This window comes from Zosterops lateralis (assembly GCF_965231275.1).
Source record: "Zosterops lateralis genome assembly, contig: HAP1_HAP1_SCAFFOLD_191, whole genome shotgun sequence".
Taxonomy (NCBI): Eukaryota; Metazoa; Chordata; class Aves; order Passeriformes; family Zosteropidae; genus Zosterops; species Zosterops lateralis.
The window spans coordinates 4,381-31,669 of NW_028154499.1; the positions used below are offsets into that span (position 1 = coordinate 4,381).

General features: G+C 53.2%; 1 protein-coding gene across 1 annotated transcript; it reads left to right on the top strand.

Moving 5' to 3' along the window:
- Nucleotides 1–21,074: 21,074 nt before the first annotated feature.
- On the top strand, nt 21,075–26,151 carry LOC310923677 (serine/threonine-protein kinase PAK 3-like; the record flags this gene model as incomplete). Its single annotated transcript, XM_083885603.1, has 6 exons — nt 21,075–21,187; nt 21,578–21,677; nt 22,077–22,273; nt 23,175–23,257; nt 25,567–25,671; nt 26,073–26,151. Exons 1-6 carry the CDS (start codon nt 21,101–21,103, stop codon nt 26,149–26,151), a joined length of 651 nt encoding a protein of 216 aa, XP_083741729.1. The 5' UTR covers nt 21,075–21,100.
- Between the last annotated feature and the right edge of the window lie 1,138 nt (nt 26,152–27,289).

Here is a 27,289-nt window from a genome sequence, read left to right on the forward strand (position 1 = left end):
AAAACTACACCGGGGGCTCCCCGGTGCCCGGTGTCACTGAAGAGCCGCTCTGTGGGATGGGCACTGCCGGGTGTGAGCAGAAGGGCAGCGCTGAGGCGGGTGCAAGGTGTGAATGGAATTGAACATGAAGAATAGAATAAAATACAAGAAAAGAACCGCACCGAGGGTTCCGCGCCGCCCGTGTCACGGAAGAACTGCACCGAGAGTGGCAAGAAGCAGCAGCAGTAGAGAATAGAATAAAAAATAACAGAAACCACACTGGCAGTGGCCGCTCCCCGACACTAAAAGAGCAGAACCGAGGGCTGGTCGGGGCAGCACTGAGGGGTCTGTTGTCTCCTCCGAGGCGTGGCGACCTGGTTCGGGAACGGCACGGCGACCACCTCAGGTCACTCGGGCCAAGAGCTCACAGACACCAATATGGTGGACGGCAAATGGCGTTTATTCACGAGTTACATGGCAATATATAACCTGTGTTTGTGTCGTCACTTCCTTCTGCTTATGGAACTGGCCTAACTATTGGCTGACATAACATAACAGACAGCAACACTTATGGGGGAAGGGTAGCCCTGTCTTACCGTACAGCGCGATATCTCCCGTTCACTCGTCCCTGTCTACCGCAGTCTTGCGGCGGTGCGTGTCCTCCAACGCTCGGCCAGCCCCGACACGCCCCCACAGGATCTATAGTCAGTGGGATCTTGGCTGCCCACCAGCCCTGCCATGTTGCGATGGCAGAGGAAGAAAGACGGGACCCTCAAAGGCTTAACTAGAACTTAGGTTTATTGGGCAGGAGGGAGGGAACCCTCACCCGAAGACCAGTGCCTCAGAGAGACCCTGAATCTCAAGGGGGAGAGGGTTTTATACAGTGGGTGGAACTCAGGGTGGGTAGACATACAACCAATGGGGTATAACTGGGGAGTGTCTGCTGACATAACATGCATTGGCATCAATCAATGAACAGGAGGTAGGAGGGGAGAGCTTGCAACCCAGCCAGTCACCAGAGATCTCCCATCGAAGCTTCTGGACCTGGGGGACAGGTCCTGGAGTGACTGACAGGGCAGGAGGGTTTTCTAACATGTGATGGACAGGTACCCAAGGAGGGAAAGGCAAACCAATGAGGGGCTGTATCTGGGGAAGGCTGGGGGAGAAGCTTACAACTTGTAACAAAAGGGGAACTAAAACTAGAACTGCACTGAACCGGGGTACAAAGAACAACTGTCTTACAATAAAACTCATTATGACAGTCACACCACCACAAGGTCTCGGCCGCCCGGTGTCACTGAAGGAGCCACAGCGAGGGACGGGCGGGGCGCGGCCCCATCGAACCCCTCCAGCTCCGTGACGAGCGGTGACCCCGCGGGACCGCGCCGGGGCCGGGCGGAGGCGGCAGCCGGAGCTGGGGAAGCGGCTTTGAGCGGCGGAGACGAGCGGGGTGTTCCCAACCAGCTCCACTCAGCCCTCGGGCACTGGGCTGGGGTCACCACGAACTTTTCAATCCTGGCCGCGGGTCCCACTGCCGCCTCCTCAGGCCCAGGAGCCCAGAAACCCCAGGAAATCAATCCCATGCACTAAAAACCCTTCTCGTGCACAGCAAGGGCCACAGAGGGTCCTTATGAACTCCCATCCCCTCAGTCCCCCCGGGCACCGCGGGGCATTAGCGCAGCTCCCGCGGCTGTCCCGGCACCGGCTGCTGCCACAGGGCACGGGCTTGTCGCACTTGGGTATTAAACAAATTTGGGGAGGAGGAGGACAGCCTTAGAACCCAGGGCTTTGCCCTCGGGAACTTGGAGCTGCACGAGGGGGATAAAGGATTCCCTGCACACACCGATGGCCCCGGCAGCGGCTCTGCCCCGCCAAGAACGGGGCTGTGTTTGGGAGAGGTGGGATGGCTGGGATGGGCTCTGCAATGAGACAGCCACATGTTGGCATGAAGAGCTTGGGGCGATGGGGTTACTGAGGAGCTTTTGGGGCACCTTCCAGTCCTGAGAGATGAGTTACTGGCAGGGGGGAGACACCTGGCTCTGACATTGGAGTGGGGCCCGTATTAGGGAAGGATGTATGTTGGGGGTCAGATTTCTTTCTTTTTTACTTACAGAATTCTTTCCCATGAGTTTCTAGAAGACTAATTACTGGGTACTTACGGGTACTTAAACTAACTTCTGGGTACAGAACAGAGGGGCCAAAGGACAGCAGTTGTAGCACCTGGCTACACTTTTTTTTTGTCTCTGGCAGTTTCTCTTGAGGGGAAAGATGCCACGAGTTTTGGGGCAGGAAAACGACAGGGGCTGGGGGCAGCTACGCCGTCTCTTGCTCTCAGCTTTCAGAGAGAGGATGGCCAGGCTGCTGCTTGCTGCGGGAGGAGTTCACTGTAACCACCAAGTCTGGTCCTGGGAAATCTACCACCACCTGCTCGTGTGCCCAGGAATTCTGAGCTCACCTCCTCCTGTCCTGCTGGAGCTGGGCCAGCCCTGCCCCTCCATTGCTGCTTCTTCAGCGCTGCTTTGAGGCTTTTCTGTACACTGTGGGCTCGCACTGCCTGCCTGCTGAGACCTTCTGCATCTTCAACTCAGGAACTCCAGAGTTCCTGATCCATCCCTTCCATCCCTTCAGCCACAGCTCCGCAGTTTCTGATCCATCCCTTCCATCCCTTCCCGGCTCGGACAAAGCCGCCATTCCCGCGCGCTCCCCGAGCCCGCCCCACAGCGCCCCCTGCAGCCGCGGGGGGATCAGCGCACCTGCCCCGCCCACCGGGAGCCACCAGCGCCCCTGCTGGCCGTGCCCGGAACTGCACCAAAGGGGAAAGTGCCGCGCTCAGGGAAGCTGTTCCTGGGTTCTGCTTCTGTTTATTGTTAATGCTGTGCTTGGTGTTGTTTGTTTGCCTGGTTATACACACCAGTAAAGAACGGTTATTCCTATCCACTTACCTCTGCCCAAGAGCCCCTTTATTTCAAAATTATAAATTGTGAATTAAATTTGAATTAAATTATAATTCGGAGGAAGAGGGTTTGACTTCTCAGTTCCAAGGGAGGCTCTGGCTTTCCCTGGCAAACACTTGTCTTTCAAACTGAGACAACACCATTCTCTGAGTTAGTTATAATACGAAAGTTGGTTATAATAGTTATAATATAAAAGCATTTTAGCATTGTGCAGTCTCTGTTTTAATATTTTACTAAGGCCTATCACATAAAATTGATTTATTGCAGTGCCATTTCTGTAGACTATACAGTGCACATGTAAACTGATAGGTTATGTTTCATCAAAAAGCAGCTGAAAGGAATTATAAATTGTATTGTATCAAAATCATTGTGATCAATTACAATATGCAAAAGTCTATATATTAAGCAAAAGCCAGTATTTTGTCATTTATGTTGTCATTTCTATTGTAATTTATATTGTCATTTCTACTGTAATTTATAACCCGGGTCGGCTTCCTCTCCTGCAAGGCACTGAAGGGGGCTCATTCACCCCCTGCCCCCACGTCTCTGAGTGTCCCCAAGTTTCCCTAAGCATCCTTGAGTGCCCCCAAGTGTCCCCATTGATGTCACTCTAAGAATTCTCATCAGGATTTGGGGTAGTTTCAGTCAAAATTCCCAGAAAATTCCCCAAATTTGTTTCAGACACCACACAGGGAGGGGACGAGTGACACCAGCCATGTCCCCGATGGTGTCACCACCCCGATGACGGGACGTCGCTGTGCCCGCAGCAGCCTCGGGATGTCCTCGATGGCTCTTTGGCACCGCTCGGCCACTGGGGCCATCGTGTGTCGGGTTTTTGGGGTGTCCTCACTGAAGACAAGGGCGATGGGCAGTTGTAAAAGCAAAATCCTTTATTGCATGGCTAAATCAGCCTCATGGAGGCAGAGGTTGTCACAGCTCGAGCCAGTAAAGTCCCCATGGCCCCAGCAGGAGCGGTGGCATCTTATCAGCAGCAGTGTGCAGGAAGCATTCTAACAGAAAGTTTCATAAAGAACATCAAGTTTCTGATACAGTCTCGCAGGTGGCCAGTGTGCAATGAGCCCCATGAAAATGTATCAAGCCTGAGGGTTGGCCTGAAACCTCCCAGAGTGGCTTCATAATATTTGCCAGACGGCTCTTCAAGTGTGTTTTGTAAAGCAAAGTTTTTAACAAAAGACAAAAAAATTTACAGAAGATAAAATAACAAACGGTATGGAAACAAAAGCTGAACACAGGTGTCAGAGAAGCCTCTGACCCCTGGCTGGATAAGACACCTTAAAAAACCTCTGAGCACCTCTGAACTTGTTCTCAAGTACAGGATGATTAAGGAGGGACAATTTGATACTGCACCATCACCCCAGAGTCTGCAAACAGCTGACAAACCTCTTTCCAATGAGGACCCGGACATCCTTCCCCAGCCAAGGTGCTTTGGTCCACTCCAAAAATCTGTCCAGGTGTCATTTTATAGGGTCAAATTGCCAAGTCAAAGTGACTTTAACACTGTTTTGATGCAGAAAACATCTGGGCTTGTTGGCCGAACATCAGTCCAGGTATAGTCAGGGCCTGGCCAGGTCTCAAGCTCTAAACTGGAATGATGTCCTTTAATACATTTCTAAAACAAAGCTCTTAACAACAGCAGTTATGAAATGTTAAAGCAGGTAGAAAATAAAAAGGAATGATTTTGAAATGACACGTGTCTTTTGGATAATTAGAAAAGAAATCTTAAAGCACATGAGAAGTCAGCTAAATATACAGAAAATTAACAAATTCACATAATGTAATCAATATATCTGCACTAATCATCTTAGCAAGTAGAGATAACACCTTTCTAAACTGTCATGTACTTATGACCTTGAGATAAAACACAGAAAAACCACTAAAACAGCTTAAAACAGCAGAGTTTGCAAGGAATAATAAAACCTTTCAGGAAATCAAGGGTCTAACAAACTGTATCTTCTTCCATCCACAAAGAACAGATGTCTTTCAGTGTTTCATCACAGCTGTTTCAGTCTTATCTTTGAGAGAAAATATGTTACCCCTGCCCTTTGGAGGGGGCAACACGTTGCGATGTGGGAGAGGACCCTCACAGAGGACAGCAGGCAGCAGCAGGGTCAAACATGGAAGGCCGTTTATTATCTGACTCCAATAGGCTTATATACATTTTGTACCGTGGGCCAAGATTGGCCCAAGGAGGCCACAACCTCCTGACTCCATTGGTCACTATGAACATCAGTCAAGTTCTCTCTCAGAGAACAAGAATGCAAAACATAGAGATAAATTCTAAGAATAAAATATTGTTTACATGCAGCAGCATGAGAATCAGGCTGCTAAGACTCAAACACTTGAAAGCAAGAAATGCAGGGATGACATCTCACCCTTTTTACCTTTAAAAAAAGAAAAAAGGAAAAAAGAAATGAACTACAGTTCAATTTCTGTTCTCATGGGAGGACCAGTGGTTCCTCCTCTGTTGACCTTCATTCGGTCACGGTTTCTTGCTTTTCACATTGCAGGGTTCGTGAAATTCTGTGGCACCTGTAAGGTGCTCAGTGGCATGCAAAGCCTTTGCCAATTGAATTTGCGGGGTTTCACCCTGCATTCCCCGTTTTTGTTTTGAAGAACCAGGCCTCTGTGGCTCAACACAGGTTCTTCAGCAAATGGAACAAACAACATTGCTGACTCCCTTTAAATTGAACAACCCATCTGTGTGCCATGTTGGACACAGAAATTAAATCTATGACTAAATGAAAAGGTTTCTGGGAAAACTTTGGAAAATGCCATGACAGCAGCCCCAGTACAACCAAATGGGCTGCCCATCCTCAGGGGCTTCCAAAACTTTGCCCCTCAAAACCATCCTTCCAAGCAACACTGGCCTACCTCGTCCTCCCCAAATCATCTGTAAAGACAGTGGGTCTTGAACAAACTTTGGACTATTTTTGGGCCGCAAAAAAAAAAAAAAAAAAAAAAAAAAAAAAAAAAAAAAAAAAAAAAAAAAGTATATATATATATATATATATATATATACACAAAGGATTCTTGCCACTCGCAACAGCTCATGGCTCCAGAGCATTTGGGAGAAAAAACACTGCTTGCAAAGCTCCGATCAAATGTCTCCTGTAATACTGAGAGTATGAATTTACAAAAATCTGCACCCATCAAATTCGCAAGCATTGTTGCCTGCATTTATTGATCGAGCAATGAGCTCATACAAATTGATTGCCATCTTTTGCGGCTGAAATCAAGCTGTTAGCTCAAACAAACAAAAAAATAATTTTGTTTTGTTTTGTTAGTTTATTTTTTTCAAATGATATTTTTGCCACCTTGTGGCAGATGGGACAAAATGACCCATTCCAGAATGTGCAAGGAATTGGACATCCATCAGCCAGTGATACCTGCAGGATACAAATGAATCAAAGAAAACAATCATTCAGATTCACAATTGAGGATTGGCTTTTTGGAGGTGTTATAAAAACCTCCATTTCCCAGAGTTCGGTTTCGATGCAGAACACAGGAACTTCCCAGGACTGGTTGAAAATTCCAATTGAATGATCCTGATCCACCAGCTCCCAAACCCACTCACGAAGGGCAACAAATGCATCTTGAAAGAGAGTCCATTCCAGATGCCAAACAGCAAAGAAGAAAATTGCAGTGTCCATTCCAAATCGTTCCAGGACAGCCTCTGATCAGAGCAACAGTCCAGTGAAATCGAGGCAGCTCAGTAACTTCAGAGCAACTGCCTTCTCACCACCGACTCTTTGTCCTGTGAACAGAAACTCAAACACAAATTAAACAATTCTGGTCCCTACAGGGACTCTGACAGGGAGAGGTGAGTGTGGGACTAAACCTTCCCAACAAACCTCCATCGGCTGTGGGGACTGGGAAGACTCTTCTGTCCGAGCACGCTTCCTCTTTGCACCCCACTGCCCTTTTGACAGAGGTTGGCCTTTCACATGGCTTGCCTTGCAAACATCTGTCATGTGACCCGGCCATCCACACCTTCCACAAAGAAACAAGGGAGTGATTCCTCTTTTTTGCACTCTCTTTCTTTGTTTCTTGTTGGCCTGAGCATTAGCCTTGCTGGCCTGAGCATTAGACGAGGCATCATCGGCCTCTGAATCCTGTCCCGTGTGCTCCACAGGGACAGGGGTGAGAACTTGTCTCACCGCACCTGCAGAGCTGGGGAATCCATCCCTGCCCTGCAGGGGGCGCCGTGCTGACCCACGGCCGCCCACAGCATCAGCCTTGGCTGGGACATGATCCGAGACTGAGGGTGACCCGGGACCCCGGGACCCTCTGCAGCGGGGGAACACCTGCTTGTGGCCGGCTGTGCTGCGCTGTGCCTTTAAAATGAACAGCGCAGAGCTGGCAGCCGCCCATGGATCGACAGCAGCTGCCTCTGGATCGGCCGCAGCTGCCCCAGCTCAGGACAGGGGGAGATCACAGTGCTGGGGGAGGCGTGTCCCGCTTGCCAAGCGCTGCCCCCACAGGCGCGGGCGATTCGAGGGGAGCGGAGATCACGGGGAAAGTGCCGCGATCAGCACAGGGAGGAGGGGGGCTGGGGGGGTGCCCTGGCCCTGAATTCCTCAGCGGAGCCACGGCTGTGGGGGCTCCAACACGCCACCCACCGCGGGGCCCCCCCACCCCTTCGCGCAGGCTGGGCCAGCTGCTGCTGCAGGGGGAATTTCTCTCACTCCGGGGCTGTGACCCCCGTGCGGACCGGGCAGGCTGGGACACCAGCCACAGGCTGCATTGCCCCGCCGCTCCCTGGGGCCACCCTGCCCCGTGCGGGCTCGGTGGGGCCCCCACGGCCTTCTGTGGGGCACTCGGCTTCTCACCAAACTCCCCGGAGCTGCACGTCCCCTGCAGGCCCCCACGGGGATCCAGGGCCGCCCCGCCCGGTGCCCCGAAACAGCACAACCCCGCGCCGTCCTGCTGCACGGAGTATCTTGTCGAAATTCCACAATGCGGGGAGTCCGCCATCACCACCCCGCCCCCCCGATCCAAGAGCGCTCCCGGTGCTTCCAACGCCAGGAAAGCACAGGGAGGGGAGGGAGTGGGGGAGGTGACCTTTCACCTCCTCTGCCACTTCTGCAGCTCGGGACTCGGGGGCGCTGATGGCGCTGGTCCCGCGGAGCTCTGGCTGGCCTCGCATCCTCCCACACTCCATCGCCGAGGCGGCGTGGGTGGGGAAGGGGTCTGCTCTGCAGACTCTGTGCCCACCTCAGCAGGTGCACTCAGGATGGGCAGGTTTCCCGCCACGCTGCTGCGTTTCTGAGGAATGGGGGTTGGTTTTTCTGCCCCTATCTGCGGGGCAGGAACAGGAGAAATTACTCCACCATCTTCCCTGGCACGCAGCCCAATGAGGCTGAAGCCATCCTCAGAGCTGGAAAGCTGCAGTTTAGGCAGCACCTTCTCCAGCCTGTTCCAGGTCGCTATGAATTCCAAAAGCTTCACACTGCAATCTCTAAGGAAAACCTGAAACAAATGGTTACCCAGAGACTCCCACTCAGCTGTAGAAAAAACTTTTTGAAGGCTGCAAAAAACCCCATGAGTTCTAGCATAATAGAACAATTTCTGGAGAGCATCTCCAGGAAAGGAGGCTTCTTCCCTCTGTAGGACCTCAAGCCAAAGGTCCAACATGAAAGCCTCATCATCTTCTGAGGAGGGGTTAGAGATCACCATCTCTCTTACCACTGTTACCTCAGGCAGAGCAGCTGCAGTCTCTCACTGGGCACAGATGTGCAGTTCAGACACGAAGAGTGTCCAGATGTGATCCAGATGCCTTTCTCACACGGCAGGGGTCACCAGTTGTGACCCATTCTCCCACAGTTGGGGTCACCAGTTGTTACCCCTTCACTTAGAGGGGTCACACGTTGTGACGTGGGTGTGGACCCTCACAGAGGACAAGCAGGCAGCAGCAGGGTCAAACATGGAAAGTTCTTTATTTTTCTGACTCCATTCTTATATACACTTTTTACAGAAGGCCAGGATTGGCCCAAGGGGGTTACAACCTCCTGACTGGTCACTGTGACCATCAGTCAAATTCTCTCTCAGAGAACAACTATGCAAAACACATAGATAAATTCTAAAAATACATATTGTTTCCATGAAGCAGTGTGACAATCAGGCTGCAAAGATTCAAACACATGAAAGCAAGAAAATGCAGGGGTGACACAAGGTAGTTTGACAGGATTGGGCCAAAGTAGAGATGACCCTTCTAGTACAGATACTCGGCATTGGTATGAAATTGTAAATAATAAGTACATAGTTATCTCTATAAAAGCAAAGTGACCTCCCATCACAGGGAGAGTCTCCTCGTGTCTGAGCTGCTGTGAACACCTTGGCCAGACACAAAGAAGTTGTAAGATAAGAATTAATAAACAATGTGAGAAACCAAGAGAAAATAATACCTCGAGACTCCCGTTTATTCTCGTGCTGAGCACAGACTCAAAGCCTTCAGAGGGAAAAAAAAAACCACTCAAACCACCAACCTGAATCTCGGGTGAGAGAAACCTAAACCAGAGACTGGTGGGTGATGGATCCACCCGTCCTCTCACCCTTCCTGGTGCCAGGGTCTTGGCCAGCCATGCAGGAATGTCAGAGTTTCCCGAGACACCCAGAACAGGCCCTCAGCGGGGTGTTGGGGCAGGCCATGTCTGTGGGGCTCCTCACTGCAGGGCACGGTGTGGTGGGCTCCTACGGGGTGACACAGGGTGGGTACCCATCTGGGACTGGGGGTGTAGGCAGAGGGCCTGTGCCCAGGTCACCCAAACCGACACCGCCCCATCCTCACGGTGTTCTCAGCAGACACCCTTGTGGGGAAGATCGCTATTCCAGCAAACGTCCTGAGCGACGACGACTGCTCCTCTGGGTACCAGCAGCTCAGCGTGGAGAGTGACCCTGAGGAGAGGGGTGAGCCTGGCCCCGCTGCCCTGCCCTGCCCCAGTGCGGGCTGCAGCCTGCTGCCAGCCTGGGCCAGAGCTGCCTGCAGCGCGCCAGTGCCGAGGGCGGCCGCAGCCAGCGCATCATCTACTCCTGCCAGCTCTGTCCCTGCGCCTCCCACTGCTCCGGCCACCTCAGGTGCCACATGAGACACACACTGGTGAGAAGCCCTACAAGTGCCAGCTCTGTGACTGTGCCTCTGCCCCCCTGGCCAGCCTGAAGCAGCACCAGTGCATGCACACTGGTGAGAAGCCCTACAAGTGCAGCCTCTGCGGCTACAGTTGCAACCAGAGCATGGACCTGAAGCGGCACATCCTGCAGCACACGGGCGAGAAGCCCTTCTAGTGCCGGGACTGCTCCTGCACCACTGGTCACTGGCATAACTACAAGCACCACCAGAAGATCCACGGCCACACAGCCAAGAGCTGGAGCCTCCAGCAGCCCTGTCCTGCCTGGGCAGGGTGAAGACACAACCGGCGGCTCTGACCCCTGCCCATGTGGCACCACCACCCCACCTGCCTGTTTCTGCCTGCCGGAGTCTTCCTCTGCCAGGGTTTGGGGAAAAGGGGGGAACAGGGCTGGTTCCATGGCTGCTGCCGTGCTGGTCGGTGTAATTTATGTCGTGTATAAAAGCATTAAACAGTCAGTTTTGGTATCTCTCTTCACCCTGGGGACCTTGTTCTGCGGCAGAGGTCAGCGCAGGGCTGGCATGGAGAGGGGAGGGACAGCAGCCACCCCTCAACAGACAGCCTGGTACCAATCAGGATCCCTTTTAATCATTGTTGCAGTGTGTAAACATCAGTTACTGTCCATTAGACAGTAGAGTTTATTGATTTGGGTAGGATGCAGATGGTAATAGAATAAGGGGTGGATAATGGCTTGGGTTATGAAACCAAAAAATGCTTATTCTATTTCATCTGTTGAAACTGGTTGGGGAGCTGTTTTCTTTATCTCTTGTAACTCCAGGGGGGAGGGGTCAGGTGCCTTCTGATAATGGGCCAGCTGTTAAAACTGGGTGGGGCATTGTTCCTTATCTCTTCCACCACCCATCCTCCCTGCAGGGAGATATCTTCTGTTAATGGACCATTAAGGCTCACCACTGACATGACACATTACATCATCCCACTGGGAGATGTTCCACCCAGTGCAGGGACCCAAACCATTCTTAGCTAGATAAAAACTGAGATGTAGAAACACCAGGTATCCAGTGTTTCCACTGGATTCCCAGAGGAATACCCAACCCATCTTGCCATTACTGGACCCTTTTCTACAGGACCATCTCTACTGCAACAGAACCACATCTGCCACTCCAGGAGGGCTGACTTTGGATTGCTTCCAACACCCTGACCAACAGGGTGTCCAGGTTGTATTTCTGACTCTACCAGGGTTTCGAGGATTTTTGTTTGTTTGCTTGTTTCTGTTTTTTTGTTTTGTACGACTACATTTGTATTCTTAATATTCCTAGTAAAGAACTGTTATTTTTATTCCCGAATCTTTGCCTGAAAGCCTCTACCTGCAAATTTATCCTTTGGAAAGGGGGAAGGTGGTTTATATTCTCCATTCCAAGGGAAACTCCAGCTTTCCCTGTCTTCCCAAAGCAAGACACACATCATTCTTCGATTGGCCAAAGACTAAAAGGGTTGCAATGTCCATGTTTCTACCAGGTGTAGCAGCCATGAAAAGTTTAGGTGAACTTCACCATTTGGGGTGTTGGCTCAGTAAGCATGCCACAGGACATTTAAAGCACTCAGCGACCTCCTCAGGGATGAAGTGACCACCAGACACGCAACTCTCCAGAACAGAGCAGCTACAGACTTTGCTGTTAGTCCATGGACGTGGCTGTCAGGACTTTGGAGCCTGTGCTGTTTTCATAGTGAATCCATCTCTCAAAGCATTCAGCTGCTGAAGGAAGAAGCGAGGGACCTAAAGACAGATAAAGATCCAGAGTGGTTTGAAAACCTACCCGGACATCTGCACTTAAAGGGTAGGCTCCCTCTGTGTTGATCCATATCGTGTGGATTTTTGTGATTATTATGGTTGTCTTATTGATGTTTTCATGTCTTTTAAGAAGCTTGAAAAAAGTGGTTTTTAAAGCATTCTTAATTAAAAAAAGAATGGGGAGTTGTGGCAGTCCCTAAGCCACCTACAGATAAGCTCACCCTCCCCTGGAGGGATGCCAGGATCCAAACTGCAATCTAACTTTTGTGTTCTGCCCCGAGAATAATGTTCTTATGAGTTCACTCTGTAAAATGCTAATTCCAGCCTTCCTATTGAATATGTTTTTGGCTTATAGTTCTCTTCAATGATTGGTTAGTCCTTGATCCTCTCCCTGATTGGCCCTTTCCCCAGCTCTGTACCCTATTGGTCTAAGCTGCAAACCCCGCCCCTTCCTGCCCTATATAAACCCGCTCCCCTCAGACAGAGCTGCCATTTTGTTGCCGGTTCCAGCCCAAGAAAGGAAGACCTGGAGGACAAGGCGGCAGTTCCCGCTCTCATTATTTCCCGTGTCGCTCAGCGTGGTTCTGCCACATCACTGCTCAGGTAGCAAGCATAAAAGAGCTGCAAAGCACCAGCACCCTGAGGGTTGCCTGTGCACTGGGCAGGCCAGGACGTCCTTTTAAGGACCTCGCTACCCAAACGTGTCACAGCACCTCGAAGATTGCTGGGCAAACTGCAGACGGTGACAATTCCCCACACTCACAGGGCCAATCCCCAGTGTGGATGTTCTGATATTTCCTCAGCTTGAAATTCCACCTGTAGCCCTTCTCACATTCTGTGAGGCTTCTCACTGGCCTGAGCCTTCTCCACCAGCTCCAAGATCTGCCTGTATCTCCAGCCACCTACCCAGCACAGGGGTGGGGATCTTTCCTCCTCACTGCTCCTTGGGTTGGGTTTGCAGCCCCTCCTCGTGTGGGGGCTCTTGGGCTTTTCCTCCCTGTTTTCCTCCTGTGCCATGGAATTGCTCAAAACAGTCCCTTCCACAAGGTTCTGTGGCAGGGATTTGTTCTCCCTGGTCTCTGTCTGCAGCGCAGGGCCTGGAGTTAGGAAAGACAAGGAGAGGAAGGAATGAGGAGGGAAGCAGTACAAAATGACAAGAGGAATGAAGATGGACAAAGAGAGGATGGGATTTGCCTCTGTGCCAGAGGGAAGGGGGAGGAGATCCCCCCAACCTATCCCTGGCAGGACGGCTTCGGCAGTGGGGTGGTCCTGCAGCCGGGGGCGATGCTGGGCTGGGAGATGGAGCAGGGGAGGGGGGGAAAGGGGCAGTGACTTCCTCCACACCTGCCTCAGTATCCCAGGGCATCTTCCTTTTCCTCGCAGCCTCTCTGCCTCCATCTAGACAAAGTCTGAGATTAACAAATCCTGGTGTGGGGGAAAAGCAAGGGGTGAGCACCTTGGGTTAGTTGGTCCAGCTGGAGAAGTCACTGCCCTGTTCACTGTTGGGTGGGCCCAGACCCTGCTCATCTCTATCCTCCCCCACCCCACCAGGCTGCTGAGGAACCCCAGCTTTGGGATGGCCCCATGCTGCTGTCCCCACTCCCCGTGAGCCCCAAAACCGATGTCACCCCCCTGTGCCCTCCGGTACTGGGCAATCACCACGTGGATCCTCCACGATTCCCCCAAGGGACACTTGTGGCTCAGCTTTGGGTCCTGTGAGATCCAAACATCCCATCTGTCACTAAAGGCCCTCCTGGACACCCCCTGAGAGATGTGGGGTGAGCTTCCCCTCCCCGTTCACCTGCCGGGGCCAGGGGAGCTGTGGACTCAGCAGGAGGGTGGGGGAACCACCTGGTTCTACAGCTGCTGCTCCTCTTCTTTCTGCTGCTCCTGTTCCTGCTCCTCCTTTTCCCCTCCTTATCCTCTCTCCCTCCTCTTCCTCCCAGTCCTCTTCACCACAGAACCCAGACCCCCCTTTCCCACCCCCCTTGACCCACAGCCACCACAGCACTGGATGCTGTGTGGGGAAACTCCCTCTGAGCCCCCCAGGGATGGGCTGAATCCCAATCCCTTCTCAGCCTCCCCAGGAGCCAGCAAAGCCCTCCCAGCCATCCCCCTGCCCCTGTGGGGGCTACTCCGGGGGCTGCTCCAGGGGCTGTGGGTGGATCTCTGCATCCCCAAGGATCTCTGCATGCGGCACCTCCGTCTTCAGAGCCACCATGAACTGGCTGTGCCAGACACGGAGGACGCTTCCAGCAGCTTCTCTCAGAACCTTACCCGCTACCAGAACAATGCTGTGTGCAAACCCAATACATCCCAAAAAACGGGGTCCCAGATATCCAGGAGCTCAGGTGCACCCCAAAATGGGGATGGAGATGTCCAGGGGCTCAGGTGTGCCCAAAAAATAGGCCCAGGCTGAGGGGGTTCTCTGCTTGGCTGAGCACTGCCTGAGGGCTGGGGCTGCAGCAAGGGGGGACACCCTCCTCAAGTGGGGATGTCCCACAAACAGGGGACCTCCACAAGCCTCTCGGAACCCTGGGGCTGGGCTGGCCCCGCCTGGATGCCGAGAGCCACCAAAACTGTTCTGTCCCTGCCATCTGCAACTGCACAGAGAGAGGAAATACAAGGAAAGGCTCAGGAGGTGATAAAATAAGCAGGAGAGACCTTGCCCTTAGCACCAGCATGGGCAAAACAGACCCAGCCTGGCCACAGGTAGGGAATTTATTACCAACCAACTCAGAGCAGGAAAGAGACAGGGGAAAGAAATCTCTCCAACAGCTTCCCTCCACTCAGTGGGGATCACCCAGAACAAGGGTCACCAGGGCTCTGCCCAACGGGGTCACTGGGGATCACCAACGCCAATCCTCCCATGGGGGATGGAGCTGGAGCAGCGCACGAAGCTCTTCCCGCACTCGGGGCACTCGTGGGGCTTCCCTTATGGTGCCTCTGTTGGTGTTGGGTCAAGTGAGAGCTCTGGGTGAAGCTCTTCCCACACTCAGGAATTCGCAGGACCTCTCAACAGTGTGGATGTGCTGATGGGTGACAAACTTGGAATTCCACCTGAAGCTCTTCCCACATTCCCCACACTCATAGAGCCATCCCCAAGTGTGGTTGTTCTGGTGTTGCCCCAGGTGGGAGCTGTAGATGAAACTCTTCCAAGCATTTGTGGGCCTTTTCTTCCTCCTCCATCCAGCCGTGGATTGGCAATGACAAATCCTTGTATGGGGGAATAAACAGCGGGAAACCTCCTTGGGCTGGGGGGTCCTGCTGCCCAAATCCATCTCTAGAACACAGCAGGTGTTTTGCATCCATGAAAGTCTCCAAATTATCAAGATTCAGCCCAAAAAACCCTCCCCGGTGTTCGCCGAGATCTCTGATCTCTACACTTTGGGGTTCCAGAGGTTTCCCTTCCCTGGGATGATGGGGGTCCCATGGCTCCAGGCATTCCCCTCTCTCCGAGGTCCTGCTTAGGGATGATCCAGGGGCTTTTGCCGGGGGCCCGTGGGGGCCCATGGGGTCCCTTCTCCCCTGATGCTCCACTTTGAGATCCCAGGGATCCCAGGGCTCCCTCCTCTCCAGGCTCATCCCTTTCCCCCTGCCAGGGGTCCCCCAGCTCTGGGATCACCCCTCTCTGCTCTCCCCACCCTGAGGGTCCAAGGGTTCTCCCTCCTCTGCTCTCCCAGGGGTCCCCAGGGCCCATGTCCTCCCTCTGCAGATCCCAAGCGATGGCCACGTGGACCCGCAAAGATCCCCCCAAGGGGCACCTGCACACACCGATGGGGACCTCCTTGGGGTTCAATTTCATAATATGCCAACTCCAAACACACCCCAATAAAAAGACTCTCTCAGGGAACCCTCGATAGATTTGGGACCAAGTTCCCCTCCCTGCTCACGTCATCACGGGATGCTGTGGGGGCCATTGTCCCCTGGCTGGGGGCGCTGCAGACACAGGGGCACTGGAACCTCCTGCTTCTCCTCCTGTTCCTGCCCCTGCTCCTCCTTTTCCTCTCTTCCTCCTGCTCCTCCTGCTCCTCCTGCTTCCTAATCCCACCTCCTCCCCAGTTCCTGCCTTCCATATTTAGAGTGGAGAACCTTGTTTGTTTTCAGAACTAGAACAAAGATCCCAGATGGAAGGAGCCTTGCTGGTTTTAGTCAGAAGCATCAGTGACTAAAGGTCAAGTTTCCTTTGGCTTGGTCCCGTCCTTGCTCGTCCTCAGTGTTCAGGCTGGGCTGTGGGGTGTCCTTGTTTGCTGCATTTTCACAGCTCCTCTTGGATCCTTGGGGCAATAGGCTGTGCCCTGGGAGGATTCTTTGTGCTCCTTTGTGACACAGCAGAACCTTCCAGGCGGTGTTTGCGTGACCTGCTGCTGTGATGTCACAGGAGCACGTCCCCGTGGTGTTCCTGTTGCTGTGGGACACAGAGGCCGCAGTGTCCAGAGCAGCTCTGGGCGCCTGCTCGTTGCTGGAGGATCCTCCTGCCCGAGGCATTCTCAGCAGCCAGCCCAGCCCCTGACGGGTGTCCTTCTGTGCTTGCAGGGGTACAGTCTGCAGACGTGTGCAGCGCAGCCAAAATGATCCAGACTGTGCTTGCTGCAGTTTGCACTCTGTACTCTGTGGCTTATTCGGGGTATTTCTTAACCCACTTGGCACGTAAGTCGAGGCTTTCCCTTGGTGCAGCATCTGTGCCTTGGGTTTGCTGTGTGCCTTCTGTTCTTCCTCTGGAACTGAGTTGACTTTGTAACCAAATTGCCCCAAAGACACCATTGGTTTGGGAGAGCTCCTGCCAGCAGCTGCAGCTGAAAAAGGGGATGTCTGTGGGCAGTGGGGTGTGCACAGCATTTGCAGTGAGGCCCGGGGGAGCTCTGTGCTCTCAAGGGGAGAGTCTGTGGCAGTGGAGCCTGGAACTCCCTCCGTTTGCTGGCCCAGCCAAGAACTGACACAGCCCAGTATTTTGTGCTGTTCTCTTGCTGGCTGTGTCAAGGGACTGTGGCTCCTGGAGGGATGCTGTGAAAGCAAAAGGCTCTCTTGGGGTTGCCTTGCTCTGTGGCATTTCCCACCACAGGCACTTTTTTTCCTAACAGCATCTGGTTCACGTTCCCTCTCCCATTGCAGGGCACCTCACACGAGGATCTCGAGCAGCTCCTCCTTTGGTGAGTTTGAAAGGAACCTTTGGTGTTTGGAATTGTGCAGCAAGGTGTGAGCTCAGCGTGTGGCAGCCGAGTGCAAGCCTGGGGGGCTGAAGGAAAGTTCCTGTTGGTGTCTTTGCAGCAGCAGCAGCAAAGGGATCCCTGGCAGTTTCTCCTTTTCTGTTGAAGAGCTTTTGAAGAGCTGCAGGTCTGGTTTTGCAGGCAGAAGATGCTTGCTGGCTTTAGCCATGGTGGAATATCAAATTCCCAACAATAAGTGGCAATGTCGACTTTAGCCCATTGTTAGTTTGAACAGCTCGGAACCGTTTCTGCTTAGTGCAGCTGGATGTGTAGCTGAGGATAAATAAGGTGATAACTGAGACAGAACTTCCCGTCCCTCACGCTGCCCTCTGTCCACAGGGCACAAAAGCAGCATCAGCACCTCCTCTGGCTCCCTCTGCTTCCAAAGAGGAGGCCAAAGAGGAGGAAGACAGCAGTGAGCTTCCCACTGTTCTGGGGGATGGTGGTGAACTTCCCTCTGTGCCGGGAGACGACCGTGAACTCCCCGCTGTTCTGGGAGATGAGGGCGAACATCCCATGGGTTGGGAATACAACATCGAGGCTCCCGCGGCGTGGGACAGGGACAGTGGACATCTCCCAGTGTGGGATGAGGACAGTGGACGTTGTTTGGCACAGGATGAGGATGGCCAAGCTCCCATGGCATGGGATGAGGATGATGGACATCTCCCGGTGTGGGATCAGGACAGAGAACATCCTGTGGCTTGGGAAGAGGAGGCTGAACATCTCCCAGCATGGGAAGAGGACAGCGAACATCCCGTGAGTTGGAAAGATGATGGCGAACCTGCAGCATTTTGGGAAAAGGATGGAGAACCTGCAGCATTTTGGGAAGAGGATGGAGAACCTCCCTCTGCGTGGGAAGAGGACACTGAACCTCCCTCTGCTGAGGAATCCTGGGCTGAACGTTCTGACAGCAGCACAGCCCTGCAGGCAGAGGAGAGAGGGGAGTGGTGCCTGAGGCAGCTGAGTACGTCTGCTCTGCTCCTGTGTGCCCGAGCAGGGGCTGTGTGTGTGTCTCAGCATCAGCTGCACCCAGTGTTGCTCTGCAGCTGAATGTCACAGAGTCATTGATTGTCCTTCCCCGCCTGAGAACAAGGGCCCCAGGGAGTGGGGCCCCATTCTGGCTCTGCTGCAAGGCGGGGTCTCCATCTGGGAGGGAGCGTCTTCCATGTGGTTTCTTTCAGGGAACACCGTGAGCGTGGGGGAGCCTGCGGAGAAATACCTGGAACTGGAGCAGATTGGCCAAGGGTAAGTGCAAGGCAGTTACTTCTACACCAGCAGGGCCCAGGTATTCTGCTGGTGCAGGATCAAGTGAGGAGTCAGGAGAGCTCCAAACGCCTTCAGACACTGGGGTATGATCCTGCTGTGTCTCAGTCCTGACCAGAATTGGTAACTGTGGTCAGATGGCACCGCCAAAGGCCCCTGAGGCTGGCAGTGTCCTGCCTGCAGCAAGGAGCAGGACCTGGAAGATCTTCTGTCCCTGGACTGGGATTGCCTAAGAGAGCAACTCACCATCTGGTGACTGTCAGAAAACAGTTCTCAAGAAGATTTCTTTCCAATATTTTACTTCCAAAAATATCCACCGGTCAGGATTATCAGTATAATGGTTTACAAACAGAAACCAGAGATGAACTAAGAAGGGCTCTTTTCAGCACAAGTAGCAGACCCCATACATTCAGTAACAGACACAGAGCTGCTGCCCTTGAGGGGAAAATGCATGATGCCCTGATGGCAGGGCTCTTGTGGATGCTGCAGGTCTTAGGCAGGAAATGCAAAAGGATGAAATACATTCTTTCCTAGTTCTTTAGACACCCAGCACCCCAGCCCAGGGTTTGAACTAAAGGAACTCATCATGGACATTTGGGATTTGCTCCAGCACTTTTCCTTCATGTTTGGCCTCAACTTTCCCTTGCACACCTTGCATGGCAGAGGACTGGTGGCTGCTGCGCCGTTGTTTGAAGGGCTGAGGCACCCAGGTGTTTTCTGAATGCTACAGGCAGAAGAGATCTCCTGTCTGGGCTGACTTTCACTCCCAGGGCTAAAGCACTGCTTCTTTCTTCTCTGCTCTTTTGTCTCCAGGGCTTTTGGGGCCGTTTACAAAGGACTCGACAGGGCCACTGCAGGAGAGGTCAGTGTCAACACGCCCGGCACGTCCGGCAGCTCTCGAGGGCTTTCCCCTCTGCTGGGAGCTGTGGCTGGAGCTTTGGGGGCCCAGCAGAGCTTTCCTGCACAGGCTGCTCCTCTGAAGGCAGAGCAGGGTCAGCCTGCAGAGCACAGCTGGGACAGACTTGGAGCTTCTGGAGTGCCCAAAGGAATGCAAGGAGGGCAGCGGTGTCTGTCAGAGCAGGACACGCTGCCTTGGTCTGCACATCTAAAACCGTGAATGCCTCAGCTGGTGGAGACTGAGGCCCAATTTATCTCCATCCCAGCCTTGGACAGGAACACTGTTTAGCAGTTTTTCTATGCTGAGTTTTATCTTCAAAGGGTACCTCAAGTCCTAATTAAGGAGAGATCCTGGTTGGGATCTTAGTTTGGGGTTTTAGTCCTACTGCAGCTGTTCACAGAGAGAGAGGGAGAGCAATGAGAAGATGGATGTCCAGAGCAAAGCTCTCTCCTAAACCCTGCAGTTGTGTTTGGGGCTGGGGTCAGTGACAGCCTGTGACAAAGATCATCTGAGCAGTGGATGTGTGTGTTTGCTTTGTTGCGCAATCCCAAACAGAGCAGCTGCATTTGAAATCATGACCAAACCCCATAGAATTGCTAAAGGGTTCCCAGCTATTTTGCTCAGTTTTCACAGAACCAGAATTACCTCCTGCTTGCAAAATGGGTTTGAATAATAATGAGCATCACCGTCATCATTATAAGAGTGGTGGTAAACTAGGGCCATTTGAGAAGAGTGTAGGTGCAGAGAATGTTGTTAGAGCTTTGAGGCTGAGGGACCATTTCTGCAGAGCTCCCGAGGCCAAATGTCTCTGGCCATGTGTCCTGTCAGCAGCCCCCAGCGAGCAGAGCCATGGGCTGTGGGAATGGCACTTGCTGAGCTCTGGTGTCCCATCCCAGGGCAGTTTGGCACAGCCCGGCTCCGTCGCTCCAAAAAGACTCGCCCCGTGTTTGCTGTGGCCTCCTGCCACAGACTCCTCCAGTTAAAGGTCTGCAATGTCCCTTCAGGTGGCCATAAAGAAAATGAGTCTCAGAGGGCAGAACTGGGAACGAGCTCTGAATGAGACCCTGGTCCTGAGGGACAAGAAGAACCCCAACATTGTCAACCCTTTGGACAGGTGAGTGTTCAGGTCTCATCCCGTGCACGGGCCCTGCGTTGATCTTTCCTGGCATCCCTAGTCTGAAGCCTGTTTTGAAAAAGCCTGACCCGGCCATATCTTCCCAAAGCAACAGCCTGGCAGTTCACTCCCTCCATGTGCTTTTATTGCTTTGGTGTTTCCTTCAAGTTGACCCTGTTTTCTGTGTCTTACAATAAGTGCTGATAATCCATGGCAGAAATGATTTCCCTTGGCTTCTTCTTCCCAAATCTTTTCCATTCCTGCAGATGCCAGGAAGACCAGGTTCTTGTTTCCAGAAACGCCTCATTTGCCCATTTTTCAATGGCCCTGCCTGTTTCTGAAGAGACTTTCTGCAAGGTTTTCCAAACAGTTGACCACTTTTATCCCAAGTGCTGCAGGGCCTCCCTCCCTGGATAACTCTGGAAGTTGTGTGGCCTTGCTCTGGAGTGAATGGTGGAACTGCTGAGTTCAGATGCTGAACCAGCTGGGGCCAAGTGTTGTGGTTTCACATGGATCTGGGCTGTTGCTAAACTGCATTTTTCCCCTGCTTGCCATCTAAGGCCTCTATTTTTGCACAGGTGTCTCCTTCTCCTTTAGACTGTGCAGATTCCAAGGCCTGTGCACCCTGGCAGGAATGTCTCTCCATCTGATTCTGTCCTCATTGACAAGTGCCCTGGAAACAAAACCCCACCTGAGGCTTTTCCATGGGGGAATTGAGCACTGCACATTCATCTCCGGGCCATTGTGTTCCTCTTCCAGCTTCCTTGTTGATGGAGATCTCTGGCTGGTGATGGAATACATGGATGGAGGAACTTTGCAGGACGTTGTCAGACACACACGCATGGCTGAAGGAGAGATGGCAGCTGTCAGTCGGGAGGTGAGGGATCCTGCTTGTGCCTCCCATGGCTTGGACACGATGGTCCTTCCCAACAGGGCAGGGGAACAGGGGTGGCTCCCCGTGGGCTCAGGGCTTTGTTTCTGTGTTGTTTTTATGAGCTGGAGAAGAAAGAGCCACTGAAAGGAATGGCCTGCCAGCATCACTGCACTTCTGTTCTTGTCCTCTTTCCTGCTGTGGGGCTACTCTGTCATGTTTGGATTGGATTTGCTGTTCTCAGCTTTGCCTTGAACCATTTGCCTGGAGCTGGTATGCACTGCACTCCTGGCCTGTCACAGCAAAGTTTCTGCTGGCAGAATTCTAAACTCTCCTTTCTTGTGTGCTATATTCCAGCCATTGATTTTTACCCTGGTGTTTTGTGTTCCCTCTCAGTGTCTGCAGGGCCTGGATTTCCTCCATTCACACCAGGTGATCCACAGAGATCTGAAGAGCTCCAACATCCTGCTGGGAATGGACGGCTCTGTCAAGCTGGGTGGGTGTTCCTGGCCAGGCACGGCGCTCCCGGGGTGCGGGTGTGGGGCTTCCCAGGGACGGCCAGAGCCCCACAGGTGCTGCTGGTGGCCCTGCCCGGCCCCTGCTGCCCCTGCAGAGAGCTCAGGAGAGGAGCAGCAGTGTCAGGAGTGCCTTTGCTCTGGCTCTGGCCCTTCCAGAGGGGCGGGAGTTGGAATCTCAAGCTTCAAGGGAATCAGTAAAAGCCACTGCATGAAAGCTGAGGGTTTCTTTAAGGGTCCAGTTCCATCTTGCCTTGGCTACAGCCCTGAGGACTTTTCCAGCTGGATTCAGTAGTGCATTGTCAGACTGAGAGTGGGGAATGTTTGTGATTGGTTTCCTCATTCCAGCTGCCTTTGACAGGCTTTGTTTCTGTCCTCAGCTGATTTTGGCCTCTGCGCTCAGCTCAGCCCTGAGCAGGACCAGCCCAGCTCCATGGTGGGCACTGCTCACTGGATGGCCCCAGAAGTTGTGACCAGTTCTCCTTACGGCCCCAAGGTGGACGTCTGGTCATTTGGCATTGTGACCATCGAGATGGTGGAAGGAGAACCTCCTTACTTCAAGGAGACTGGGGCCATGGTAAGAGGCAAATTCTCCAGTGTTTGCAGAGCCCTGTGAGCACAGCGTGACCCTGCCCTGGGAGGAGCAGCTGGAGGTTTCTGCACATCGGGAGGGGAATTCCCAGAGGACTCGAACCTGAACACAGACAAATATTCTGCATTCTCCAGCAACAATTTGCTTTGGGCTTTAAGTTGTTGCAGCTCTTCTGTCTGTGAGGATGACCTGAAAACATGAAGCCAGTGGATCAGCTCTAATGTTATCTTGCAAAAAACCCCAAACGTGCCCCAAAACCCAAACCCAAGAAATCTACGAAGGAGTTTCTAAAACAGGTTTTGTGAGAGGAAGTCCTTCCTGGCTCTTCTCACTGGGAAAGTTGTCTAACACATGAAGATGATTCTTTAACATCCCCATAGTCTAACATGTTTCTTTCCTATCCCAAGCTCCTTTCTCCATGTCACCAAGCCTGAGCTTTCAGCAACACAAACCTGTTTCTTGTCGGGCAGTTTCTGGGATGGGGCATCAGGAATGAATTTACTTGAGCGTCAGTGGCCCTGCAGAGATGCATTTGATGTGAGAACCCTTTGAAATGACACAGTCAGACCACAGTGACTCCTGAAAATGGCCTGTAAAGCTGGTGTCCGGATTTGGAGAAGCAAAATGTGCTATTTCTGATGGAGGTTCCTCCTAACAAAGTCAGGCAATGAGACTGGCTCTCAAGGCATGATCATTTGGATGCTGCAATGGCTGTGGCCGCACCAGGGTTTGGGATTTTTGGTTGGCCTAGAAAAATGAGCTGTGGAGCAGCATCTGTGGCAGGGAGGAAAGTGCCCCTGGAGCCGGGGCTGAGAAGCCGGGGTGGATGTGAGCAGCTGTGGGTGTGAAGGGAGCTGGCGGAGCGCTGTGTTTGCCTTTCCTGCAGGCTCGCGCTCTGATCCGGCAGAACGGGACCCCGCGGCTGCAGGAGCCCCGGCGCCTGTCGGCTCTGCTGCGGGACTTCCTCGAGTGCAGCCTGGAGCTGGACGAGGAGCGGCGCTGGTCTGCCCAGGAGCTGCTGCAGGTCAGTGCCCGGCGGCTGCAGGGGAAACGGCAGAGCCAGGGAGGGCTTTTCTTGTGGGGCCCTCTCCCATCATCTCCGGTCTCGCTGCTTTTCACACACAAAGCGAGCAGAAGCCTGGCCTGGCTTGGGTTGGCAGGGTCCTTTCCAGGTCATCTGGGCCTGCTGCCCTCAATGGGCACAGACATCTTCAAGCACATCAGGTGGCTCAGAGCCCTGCCTGACCTGAGCTTGGATGTTTCCCGGGAGGAGGCACCTCCCACATCTCTGGGCACCTTCTGTCAGTGTTTCCCCACTCTCCTGGTGAAAAAATTCTTCCTCCGATCTAATCTGAGCCTGCTTCCCTCCCTTCAGTTAAAATCCATTCCCCTTTGTCCTGTGGCAACAGAGCCTGTGAGGAACTTGACTTTGGAAAGTAACGGTTCATTTCTTTCTTTTTGATCCTTTGGGCAGCACCCATTTTTATCATCAGCTGAGCCTCTCTCCAGCCTGACTGCTCTGATCGCTGCAGCAAAGACACTGAGGGAGCAGCAGAGGACATGAAGCAGCCTTTGTTACAGTAGTTAGGACAAGTAGATAGTTATGGTAGTTAGCTCTGCTAGTTAGTTATGGTAGTAATGACACCCTGTTTGTAATGGTTGTTATGACACCCTGTTTGTTATGGCGGCTGTTGGGGAAGATGAATCAGGGAAACCTTACAAATATGTTGGCTTAGCAAAAGATTCTGAAAATATGAATCCTACAATCAAAATAGAAATAAAAGCTTGCTTTGAGTTGTAGAATACTGATCCTTAGTTGCTATATTACCTGAAAACAACAGCCTAACCAGCTGAAGGGGAATCCCTTTTGATTGAACAATACCCTACTGCTGGCTGAGGGACCCAAAGGTCAAGGTAGCAAAAGAGAAAAGTCTAAAGAGTAGTTTTAGAGTTTAAAATGTAACACAGTATGGTAAAGTAGTAGTTCCTATAGGCTGTATGTAGATTCTATAGGATTCTGTGTCTTGTACTGGTTGGTTAGTGTAAATTAGAATATTCAATACAAAAGGAGACATAATGTATTGGAACAAGGACCTTGCTCTCTCTAGCTCTCTTGCCCTCTCCTCTCTTGCTCCCTTCTCTCTTTGCACCCCCTCTCTCAGCTCCTGCCCCTTATGCTCTGACCCCTGCCACCTGTCTTACCTCTTACCCTCTTGTTCTCTCTCTCCCTCTCTCTTTGGGACTTCCCTTCAGCTGAGGCTGGTGGCTGAAGGCAGTCCCTTTTTACCCACCACCCTTGCAATAAAACCACGTGTTCTAGAATGTCTCAGCTCTGCAGAGTTCCCTCTCCCCGCCATCCACAGATGATCCTACAGGAGGCTTTGTGAATAAAAACTCCCTTAAACCTCAACTCCCTTGACATGTCCCGTCCTTCTCCCCCTGCGACTCAGTTGCCTGGAGCAATGCCAGGGCAGAGGGGGCCCAGCCTTGCCCAGAGCTGAGCCCCAGCAGAGCCCTGGCAGAGCCCAGAGCAGCCTCGGCATCTGCAGAGTCAGCCTGGAAGGAGCTGCTTGGAGCCTTCTCGGCTGCAGCCGACTCTGGGTCACAAACTGTGTGTGGTGGAAAATGCCACGGGTTCTGCGGGAGGGCAGAAGGGGCCTGGGGAAGGCCAGAAGGGCCACGGGGAAGGCTCCATGCAAGGGAAAAACCTGCCCAGTTGTGGGAATACAGCCAGAGAGCCGAGCTGGGAGCACTGCTCAGCTCATGACACAAATGGACATGTCAGCATCAGGTGGCCTCAAGCCTTGGCAACCGAAAGCAGAAGTTTGAGAAAGGAATGTAAGAGACAGCGATGTGCTTGGTACAAGATGTGCTTAGCAAGCAGGACTGAGATGAGACAGCACATACCTGTGTTAGTTAGTGCGAGGCATGACTAAAGCAATGTACTTGGCAATAGTACCTGTTCTATAATGAAAAGGTATATAAACTCAGCCAGGCGTATCAATAAACGGCCTCATGCCTGCACCCCATGGAGTCCATGTCTCTCTGTCAATCGCCGTCAAATGGTGCCCCGTGTGACGGAGCCCTGCAGAACAAAGTGCTGCTGAAAGAAGCAGGAATGACAGCTGGCAAAAGGAACCCCTCCAGAGATGGGAGGTGAGCCAACACTCTGGGATTTTGGAGGTGAGCTGCTGCAGGGGACGATGGGTCAAGGAATGTCTGCCCAGGAAAAAAGTGTTTTTGAGCTCCGTGAGGCTTTTCACTGCCGACTGTGACAGCGAGGAAAGTGATCAAGATGGTCCAGAGGAGGATCCCTTTGATCCTGGACCTATTGATCCTGACAAAGAACCTGATTTATACCCCCCGACCCTCATGACCACTGGGTGCGATTAAAACCACAAGCACTAAAAGAGGGAGACTTTGAAATTCCTGAAAGAATCGTAGTGCCGGTCATACACAAGGGACCACGAGGGCAAACTGCCAACTCTGGGAAAAAACGACTTTGGGAGTTTTCTGCCAGAAATCTCCCCCCTCCTCCACTCAGCCCAAGGGCCTTGGGGCTTTTCCCTTTTTTTTTGGCGAAATCAAAGCCATGCGCTGATGCTCCTGAGTAGGGCCGGGAGAACTGAGGGCTTTCCTCGGAGCCGGTGGCAGCGAACACGCAGGGCTGGGAAAGGCGGGCCGGGAGGTGCGGAGAACTTTGTTTGTGCTTCCAGCTCAATCCCGACTCGGGCCCGGGCCCGTCCCAGGGCGGTTCCTCATCTGCGGCTTTCCCCTCCCACAGCCCGGGGGCGGGGCCTGAGAGCGCGGGGCGGGTGTGGGCCGTGTGCACAGCCCGGGCCTCGCTCGCCGCCATTGGCTGATTGTGCCGTCAGTGCCGGTTGTGGGCGCGCGCTGATTGGGCGGAGCGGGGCCAAGCCCGTTGCCGGGGCCGCCCCCCGGGCGCCCGTGGCTGGGCAGAGGCGCCATTGTGGGAGCGCGTGTGCGGGCCCGGGAGCGGCGGCAGCGGCCGGGGCCCGGTGAGGCGGCACTGGCGGAGCTCGGAGGCGGCCCCAGCGCAGGTGGGAGCCGCGCTCGGTTCTGCCGGGGCTCGGGGCTGGCTGCGGGCGGAGGGGGCGGCAGGGGGCTCCGGCGGGTTCCTTGTGCCGTGTCGGCGCCGTGTTGCCCGTGGCCTGAGGGCGCTGCGGGAGCGGCTGCCCGCGCTCTCCTTCCCGCCGCTGCCTCGGCAGGAGCCGCTGCCGGAGCAGCGCCGGCTCGTCCCGGTTCCTGTGGGGAGGACGGAGGTGGCCGCCCTGTCCCCGGGGGGGGCTGTGCGGGAAAATTCCCAGAGGTCGCCAGAGGTTTGTGTCCCCACAGGAGCCCGAGGAGTCCTGTAAAAGTGACTTTATTCCTGAACAAAGGGAGAGGCCGTGCGGCCTTTGCCGGGGGGTCTCTCCAGCTGTTGTAGGACGCGGCCTCCTTTTTCTCCTGATTTTCCCTTCTGCATCTCCCTGTCCCTTTGCCCCGTGGCGAAGGTCCTTGGAAAGTTCCGACTTCCCGATCCGCCTCCTGCATGTCCTCGTTAATATGCGCCCCCCTTTTGTGTAACATCCGATATTCACGGCTCTGCTCAGTCTTTGTTCTTCTTCTCCGTGTTCAGGAATTTCGCAGGGCCTTGGCTGAGCACAGTCCGTGTCAATGAGGAACATTTTCTGAAACTGATGGATTCTCCCGTTCCTCCCTTATCTCCCAGTCCCCGGCCCTGTCTCCAAGCAGATTCACTCGTTGACTCTGTTTTTTCTTGCTGGGTCCTCTTTGGTTTTGGGATTGTTGTCAGTGACCTCAATTCTGAGAAAAACGAATATTCAGTCTTAGAATATTTTTCAAAAGTTCAATAAGGGAAAAACCAGTTCCATGTCCAGCGCTGGGTGTTCCTGGCGATCAGCCAAGGGACCCGTGGGTGCATTAAGACAGTGTTATCTCTGTACTGTTACTTTACTAAGGCACATACATGTTCATGGG